Source organism: Neltuma alba, unplaced genomic scaffold (genome assembly GCF_004799145.2).
Source record: "Neltuma alba isolate B1F8T4 unplaced genomic scaffold, ASM479914v2 tig00011392_pilon, whole genome shotgun sequence".
NCBI classification, from domain to species: domain Eukaryota; kingdom Viridiplantae; phylum Streptophyta; class Magnoliopsida; order Fabales; family Fabaceae; genus Neltuma; species Neltuma alba.
This window is the reverse complement of record NW_021636083.1, coordinates 219,434-229,215: the sequence shown is the minus strand read 5'-3', so window position 1 is coordinate 229,215 and position 9,782 is coordinate 219,434. Positions and strand designations below refer to the sequence as shown.

Sequence of the window (9,782 nt, the reverse complement as noted above, 5' to 3'; positions counted from 1 at the left end):
ACATATATCATTTGCGCGAATTAATGTGACTTTTTGAAAATGACACTTTAGTTGAAGTGAGAGGATAGACGGATTGAGTCTGAATCTGGACGTCCAGATTTAATTTGGAGGTCCAGCTTTATGTATTTTTTGAAAAAAATTATTTTGATAGGTACACGATCTAAAATAAAAGTAATTTCTTAACTGGTAATATTTTAAAAAAAAATTTTTTTGCTCTGCTCACAAGATGATTTCGAAGACACGCAAACAATGAAAAGTAGAACCAACCAGTACTCTTCATATACATTTTTTTCCACGTGACATTTTGCAAACGAGTGCTGTCGCATCATTTCTACTACTCGTATTTCCTCACTTTCCACGTAGGTAACCTTGTCGTTTTTCATTTGTCCTATGATGATTGCCAACTTTAAATAGTTCTGTAATTATCAGCGGCTAAGTGACGCGACGCAATCTGGACCTTTTAATTCTGTCCACTCAAATCGAAAAGAAAAATCCATATCACATCATCTATCAATAGCGGCACAGAGCAGTAGCTAATAAGAACTCTCTATAAATTAACGAATGCAACTTGTAGGCGAACTATTCCATTGCCTATCATTACGGTTGCATCGGCATTTCAATGGCTGCAACTTCTACTACTACTAGCTTCACAAAATCCCATCCAAATGTTGAGCTTGAAAATGAAGAATCTGAAAACCTTAGCCACGAATGTAGGGAGTTACTTCTCTATCTCCCCAAAGAGAAGGGTTGGGACTTCCCATACTTTTATCTCTACCAAGATATTTGGTATCCACCAACTCGAATTCAAGCCATAATCTCTTTTCAAAAGCACTTCCAAGCAAAAGATAATGATATTATTATAGCCTCCTTACCAAAATCTGGCACCACTTGGTTAAAAGCCCTTATATTTGCCATTGTGAATCGTAATCGTTTCTCTCCCTCACAACATAACCATCCTTTGCTTATTTCCAATGCCCATGACCTTGTACCTTTCTTTGAGTTCAACCACTATGGAAACAACCAGCAGATTCCTGATATCTCTGACTTGCCTGAACCAAGAATTTTTGGTACACATATTCCATTTCATTCATTGCCAGATTCTATTACCAAGTCCAAGTGCAAGATAATCTACATATGTCGTAACCCATTTGACCATTTCGTGTCCTTTTGGCTATTCATCAACAAAGTTATCCCACCATCATTGCCCAAGTTATCCCGTGAAGAAGCACTTGAGAGGTACTCCAGGGGAGCCAATGAGTTCGGTCCATTCTGGACTCATATGTTGAGTTATTGGAGGGAAAGCAAAGTGATGCCAAACAATGTTCTGTTTTTAAAGTACGAAGATTTGAAAGGAGATATCAATTTCTACTTGAAAATAGTTGCTGAGTTCTTGGGTTTCCCATTCAACTCAGAGGAAGAAAGTAACGGTGTTATTGAAAGCATAATAGAGCTATGTAGCTTTGAGAAGATGAAAGAATTGGAGGCTAACAAGAAAGGCGAGTTTATGCAGAAGTATGAGAACAAGAATTTCTTCAGGAAAGGTGAAGTAGGAGATTGGGTGAATCATTTTAGTCCTGGGATGCAAGAGAAATTGTCCAAAGTGATAGAAGATAAGTTGGGCGGCTCTGGTTTATCCTTTTAATTATTCTATTCTGAGCTTAAATTTGCATGTAATGTGTACCATAATGTTCTCTCTATGTGAACCTGCATTAGGTTTAATTTTCTTGTATCCATTTATTGTATGGAATGCATGAGTGTTTCAGAGGGCAGTAAATTTTCTTATATTATTTGTTCATGAGAAGCATTGAGTCACTCATCTACGAGTTGAGTGATAAAGATGGAGAAACTCTTCACAGTAATGGAGGGCGCTGTACTATACAAAATATATAATAAGCACACTTCTTTTTTTGAAAAGGAAGTTATAGTGGCTTTGGCGTGTGATAAAGTTGATTCAATATTTTTATTTATAGAACATTAAAGAGATCGTAGCTGTAAATTCTCTTTGCTTGTATGAAAAGATCTTAATAGCCACAACATGCAAAACATCTCCATAATATGCGTTTAGTTCCCCCTCCAAATATTTCTAATAGAAACTGATCTCTGGGAAGCATAGCAGAAATGAAGACAACAAACAAAATGAAGACCAGAAGGATAAGATTCAAATAGAACAAATACTGCCCACTGCGTGGTCACTATCTGTCCAATAAAAAACACTCCCCTCCTCTTCTTTTTAATAAAGCACTTATAGGAAAAATAATGTCGGTCTTATTACAAGTCACCAATGAAAGTATTTATTATAGTTTTTAAAATATTACCCTTTTCTTTTAATGTGTCACTTTCTTTCTTGGCTTTAAATATAGGTTTACTAAAAACTTATCTCATTTTCCGATAGAGTTAATGAGTTAATCGTCGTTACTTTTTGTTCTATGGAATTCGTGATGTTTTTTTCTTTTGGTGGAATCATACATTATAAGTTTAATAAGATGAATTTTCAGTACGCGAATAACTATTTTTCATTAATTTTGTTTAGTAGTCTTAACTGCTTGGAAGGTTTTTTACCACGCTTCAAAATTAAAAGACTGCCAAGAAAAATAATAAAACGATGGGAATGAAATGAAACTTACTTTGAAGGTAGAAGAACAAATATACTCCTTAAAGTTTTTATTTTTATTTTTTTTAAAAAGTTATATCCAACACCTTAAATATTTTTCTAGGTGCATCAAATATTATAAATATTTAGTGGTGCATCCAACATCATGGAATGCTTTCTCAGGCAGGTTTAACACCCAAAATAATATTTTAGTGCATCTAGTATCATAAAGTATTTTTTTTCCACATGTATTTAACACCCAAATTATTTTTTTTGTGCATCAAGCACCCAAAATTGCTGAGTATAAAATTACACTAAAAAATACTTAAGGATGCTGAATACACATAAAAAGCACCTCAGGATGCTAGATGTCCTACTAAATACTTTAGAATATTGAATATACCTGAAAAAATATTTTAAGATGCTGTGGAATGCATCTTAACCCTTAAAAAATGCAATTTGAAAATATTATCGTTATTAGCTGAGTTCTCAGCAGAAATGAAGAGAACCAACAAAAAAAAAAATGTCGGCGGGAAGGATAAGATTTAAAGAGTAAGAGAAAGTAAATTGAAATAAATTTCTCTCTATTTCGGACCAAAAATCAAACAGTTTTTTGTCATGCCCATTGTGCAAGCACGTATCGTTTCTTCTAAGATTATTAATCAACAAGAACTTCTCATGCCCATAATTTCTTTCATAACTAAGACGTAGCAAAATTTAAAATATTTTCTTAGCTTTTGAAGTGAAAAAATGCAAAGCGAAGATAAAACAAAACAAAATTATATCTGATTAGAGGGCCCCATATTGGCCTCAATGAGATCCTGAGCGCAACTTGAGCCGCACAACAGTCTGGAGTCTGTTTAAAATCATCGCTCCCATACAAAGTTTTTCATTGCTATGTTTAGAACTTTCCCTTAAATATTTCCCAAATCAGATTGTCATTTTTTAGTCGGTATACATATTAGTTTGGTATAAAAATCCTATTCAAATAAAATTGAAAAATTGACATATAAAATAATGGACAATTTTTTTTCCCAAAAGTTCCCTTCAAATAATTATTTCAAAATTTTAAAAATCTTTTTTGAAGTGCGATTGAAGATTAAAAAAACTAAAATAAAATTATTTTTCATTTTTAGAACAAACACAAAATCATTATCATTATATTATGAGCTGTTTTATTAGGAGAAATAACGAGAACGACAAAAAATGGAGGTTGGGAGGATAAGATTGTGATTCCGACTACGAGAAAGTGAAAGAATAGCACTCAGTTCCTCTCACGCCCATAATGCATATTAGCGTATAATTTTTGGCGAACAAAAAAAAATCAAACGGAACATGCCGGTTCACTGATTCTGGTCAGGTTTGGGCACTAAACCACCCAGGAATCAAACCAGTATCAACCTGACCAAATCAAGGTGAATTGGTGAAAACCGGGGATGAATAGGTTTGGATAATTATGTTATTATTGGTTCTATTTTTTGCCATTTAGTTCCTAGTATTTTAGTTAATATAGATATGAATAAATTTTAACAACAATTTTGGTATCAATGGTTATTAATTTTAGTTATTGAGGAATCATAAAATTCAAAATCTCCAATGTTATTATACTTGGTTATTGTTACAATCAAACTATTGTTATATTTCTTTGTATTTTGTTATTAATGATTATTAATATTTTTGTATTTTGTTATTTTAATTAAATTATATTATTTTAATATGACCTGTTTAATCCCAATATGACCCACTGATTCTTGAACCACTGCCTCAATTAGTTTAGTGTTTAGTCTAGTTTTTTGTTTCTTAATAATTTCTTCTAAGGAAAAGTATTTCAAATAATTGGAATCAAAAATAGAATTTTTGAAAAATATACTACCCCTATTCGGCCAATGTAAGATGGAAGAGAAGGAGTGTGATTTTGATAAATCTGAATTGATATTTGGATTCTACATGAAAAATCATCTAGGAATGAGTTAAGAGATAGTTGGAATTAAAGGAGAAATAATTATATCAAAAATCAAAGAAAATGGGGATTTAAGTAGGTTTAAGGTTAAGTGTTTATGTTCAAGCTTAATTGGTTGTTAATATGCCTTGAAATTATACTTGAATTGATAGGTTTTGTGGAGAAGAATCAAGGAGAATATTAACCCCTTGAGGAGGCTAAATTACGTCAAGTGTAAGAGGTAGTATTGAATCTATAATTTGATTGTTTTTCTTACTTGCTTAATGTGTTTATATTGCTTGCTTTGTGTTGATTGAATTATGTTATGGAAATAGTTGATTTTATGATGCTTGATATTCTTTGGCCAAATGCATAATGATATGCCAACATGATTATGAGCTTGTTTTATTTCATGACATAATGCATGACATAATTATTATTTATTGGGAATGGTTTGGAGTATTGTAACGTAATGCATTATGCAATGCTTAATTAACATGATGATTATGATTTATTGCTACTGAGATTTCTATGAAATCTCATTCCTTTATATTCCAATATTCACCAGCTAGGGGTTGGATCAAGCAAGGAAAAAGGAAAGGGATTCATTTTGGAGGATGATTAAGCTCAATGTTATTAAAGATATGTTTTGTAATTATTACACATTGTTATGTATTGTTATATATATTTATGAATTATGTTGGAACAATGTATCAATAATTAAGGATGCTTTACATATGAGAAATTTGTAAGAATGGTTGAACACCCAAGAGGGGGTGAATTGGGTGTTAATTAAAATTAAAAACCTTTTCGCAATGTAATAAAATTCATAAGAAATTCTGAGTATAAAAATAAGAAATCGACATAAGCATAATCACAGTAGTAAAATGGTTTAGCTGGAAATATAAAAAGTAAGGGAAGAGAAGATGTAAATTGTGATTTATCCTAGTTCGGTCCTCACCGACCTACGTCCAGTCCCCAGGCTCCCCCTGAGATTTTCAATCCACTATCTCCCTCAAGTTTAACATGGGTACTTGAGAACCACTACAACCACAAGTTTGATCCGGGCACTTGTGTCGCCACTTACAATCCTTAGACTAACAAGTCTAATTCAACAACAACCTCTCACTGAGGTAATACTCCCCCTTATACACCATAAGGATACAATCTGATAATGATAAAGAAGATTGAATATTTCTTCTCTCAAAGAAGTGATAGATGAATCTTAAACACGTTTGGGAAACTCTCCTCTCTATCTTACGAATACATATGTTTTTGTCTATGAAGTACAGAGACAGGGAGTTTTCTCTCGAAGCTCTAAATGAGAATATATTGATTTGGCATTTTAGCATTTGATGTTCTAAGCTCAGACTCTTCTCTTTTTCTTGTTTTGAATGCTCTTCTATTTATAGATGATATTGGGTACTTGACCGTTGAGCATTTTCTTTCCGTTTGGCTTGAAGAATATGACTGTTGAAACTAGCCGTTGGAAGCTTCTGATGAAAGTCAATTCTTCCCATCATAAATTCATTGTGGCTCTTTACCTGAAATAATCTTCCTCAAATCAAGTGATAAGTATCTGATAATCTTAGAAACAATAAGTTAAAAAACCATGGAATCAATCATCAGATATTCAGATATTCAGAAAGTAAGATGAACTTACTTAATCGATGCCTTGATCGATAATCCTTTGATCGATCATATTATCGATTAATTATATGAAGAAAAGATATAACAGATATATGCAATTATCGAATAGATTATGGATCATATGATGATCGAACATGTGATTGATAATTGATGAAACATGAATGCAGTGAGCTTTAAATGATTTATGCAAGAATAAACTTTTTCAAGTTACGTTTGCCTTCATATCCTTTTAGTAGAGTTATGTGTAAAAAGAAGGCTGAGAAAGCTTAAAGATAAAAAATAAATATTTTGAAATCATCGTGAAATGCTGTTATGAAATGAACTTGTACAATGATCGAACAAGTGATCAAACACTTGTTAATCGATCAGGTTATCAATAAACAAAGTGTTATAGAACAGAATTTAAAGCAATAATTTTTGAACACATTATCGATAAATAGATGATAGATAACCTTATCGATAAACAATAAGCAAAAGTATATTCGGTGAAAACACAGGTTAATTGAATAGGTGATCGATTAAGTAATAATCAATCAAGTGATCGATAAAGAGGTTCAATCCTGTATAATTAAAGAACTGATTTATCGATCACATTATGTGAAAAACAAGGTAGATATGCAAGTGTGATGATCGATCATATTATCGATAATCTGATTATCGATCCGGTGATCGAAGAGCCATGATTTAAGAGCGATGTACCGATGATCGATCATGTGATCGATAATCTACTGATCGATCAAGTGATCGATAAACCTTTTGTTATGAGATAGAGGAAGTTGAACCCTTTTCTTACAGCTTATCGATAAGCCAATTATCGATTAAATGATCGATAATTTACTTAAACAATTCTATCAGTGATCGAATATCTGATCGATTATCCTTTAGTCGATAATGTTATCAATTACTTGTGCTTTCATATTTTCAAAGATAGATTATATAGCTTGAGCACCTTAGAAATGCATGTGAAGATATAAGAGAAGAATTGAAGAGATAGTACTAGGAACTCGATAAAGTGATCGAGTATGTAGTTGCTTGATCAGGCTCGAGTAACATCTAATAATGGCTTTTCATTTCCTCATTTCTTCTAATGCTTTTACTCAATAACATGTTTGAGTAGCATGTTGCTTAAGAGCTTAATCGATCAGTGCGGAACTTCTGGTCTTTGCCTCAATAAATTCGAATTCTTTAACATCAAATCTATGAACTTGAATCTTGATATTTCCATTTGGTCTTGCAAGTTCTTCTTTTCTTAATCTTTCTTCTTCTTCTTCCTCTTGATCATTCTCCACAACTCAAAAGTTCAACATAATAACTCCTTTCTTTTCTTGAGGAAACTACACAGGATATTAAGTATGATAGTTAGTCAAAATATGAGGTAAACAATTTATGTAAACTTTTTGCTCTATTATTTGACATCATCAAAACTAATCATATCTAACAAAATTGATTAAGGAATCATGTTTAAGTGTGTGTTATATGATTGGAAAGGTTATGTGAAAGGAAAAGAAAAGAAATAGGCAAGAATTGCAAGAAAGGGATACAAGTTGACTTTTTAAGGGTCAAGTTTGACCAACAAAACTTTATGCAATCGGATGAGTCTTGAGCTGAAACTTGGCAAGCTTTATAGATCATATTTTTAGTTTTAAAACAAATAGTAATTCATCAAATTTGGAGTTTTGTGCAAAAAGTTATGCCCTTTCAAAGTTCGATAAAAATTCTGAAAAATAAAAAATTGATCATATAAACATTACCACTTTGCATGAAATGTGGGATTAAGTGATGAGCCCTAGGTGCCAATGAATATTTTTTCCTTAAAGATGGTACTAAGAGCTTCAAATGGAACTTGGAATCACTTCGTTTTGATTTTTTTAAAATTAGTTATGAATTTTCAAAGCTTGGTCTTTGTAAGGGTTACATTGAATAATAACTTGAATTTAAGAAATTTTAAAAGTTCAACTTTTTCCAACTTAAGGCCATAATAAATTATCCAAAATGGTTCCAATTGAGATAACATGTGGTATAAAAGTAAGGTGTGACAATAACAAATCATGTCTAAAATTAAAAAGAAAAAAAAAACAAAAGAAAAAACCCAAAACAAGAATACCTACATTTAAAGGGACAAGCATGAACACGATCTAAGCATGACCACACTATAAATCATATGACTAAGAGACACAAGTAATAGAAGATAAGGATGAAGAAACCAAATTAGGAGCTGGAATTTTTTTTTGATACACCGTGAAAAAAGACAACAATACTTATTAGGATCTACTTCCATTTTGTGAGGATGGCGTCGAGAGCAGAGGAGGCGTCGTGGGTGGTGGGGATAACACCGCAGGTAGTGGGGATGACGACGCAGATGGAGGGGACATCGCAGGGAGTCGCCGCAGTGGATGAAGAATTGATACTTTGAAGAATTAAGGTAGTTCTCTCGATTGTTCCTGGATGCTATAGTTAGAGGTAAAAGACAAGTTTGGTATTTCACATTTTTTGCTTTAATTTTGATGATTTGGTATTCTATGTGGGACAACACGTGTCATAATATCTTATGTAGCAGAGCCACATCAACATAATTTGGTCAACTAATGGTTGACCATTAGGGCTTATTAGCAGGCGACATTGCTACACTTCTATTACTTTTAGGATAGCATTGTTCTAAAAAAAACTTCCTGATATGATGCCCAGTGTTTTTCTATGGAAACTTCCTAGGCAGAAATAATCTTTATCCCTTAAATATAATATATAATATAGGTAAAACTGAAATATTATTTCATTTTCGGACAAGAGTTAATAACTTAACCACCTATACTACTGTTCTACGGGTGCTTTGTGATATTTTTTGGTGGATTTATAAATAATTATTTTAAGGGTAAAGTAACATGCAACACCTCAGTTTTATTTCTTAGACATACCTCGCACTTGAATTATGTAGTGCCATGATTTTACTCATGATTTTTAAATTTGGTGCAATCTCACCATTTCTTTATTTATTTAAAATCACCATTTTCCTTTTATTCACCTTAACAATAAAAATGGGTGAGATTGCACTAAATTTAATAGATCATGGGTAAAATTATACCATTAAAAAATAGTTTATAAAAAATAAAATCTGAACTCTTGAAATATGTTAATTCAATGGTAAGAAAAAGAAGAGGAGAGGTTCTAACTAAAAGTTCAAAAATGTCATGTCCGGCTTCTCTGGTACTACCCAAATATGAGTTAAAAGTTAGTTATGAATCGAATAAAATAATAAAAATAGAAACGCGACAACTTTTGAAGTCATACTTAGACCTAAATTGGGTCAAAAATATAATTTAAGAAAGATGGGTCAGAACAATAATTTTAAAAAGTATGCTTCCAATTTCAAAAAAATTCCAAAAGTTCAGGAAAATTAGAAAGGATTTTTTCAAAGCATATTTGAAGCTCAAAAGAAGTAAAAATATGAAAGAGCCTCAGAAAGAAGATTTATGAAGAATTACTAAATTTAGCTAATTAAGTGAAATTTAGTCAAAAATTAATTATTTAAATTATGAAAAGGCCTTAAATAAGAGGGGAAACTAGAGAAAAATTATTTTACAAGTATCTTGAGTTTTTAGAATTTTT

At 31.9% G+C, this 9,782-nt stretch overlaps 1 protein-coding gene across 1 annotated transcript; it reads left to right on the top strand.

Moving 5' to 3' along the window:
• The first annotated feature begins 606 nt into the window (after positions 1 to 606).
• LOC114712695 (cytosolic sulfotransferase 15-like) lies at positions 607 to 1,782 on the top strand. Its single transcript, XM_028897240.1, has one exon. It carries the CDS (start codon positions 620 to 622, stop codon positions 1,640 to 1,642), a length of 1,023 nt encoding a protein of 340 aa, XP_028753073.1. The 5' UTR covers positions 607 to 619; the 3' UTR covers positions 1,643 to 1,782.
• The last annotated feature ends 8,000 nt before the right edge of the window (positions 1,783 to 9,782 follow it).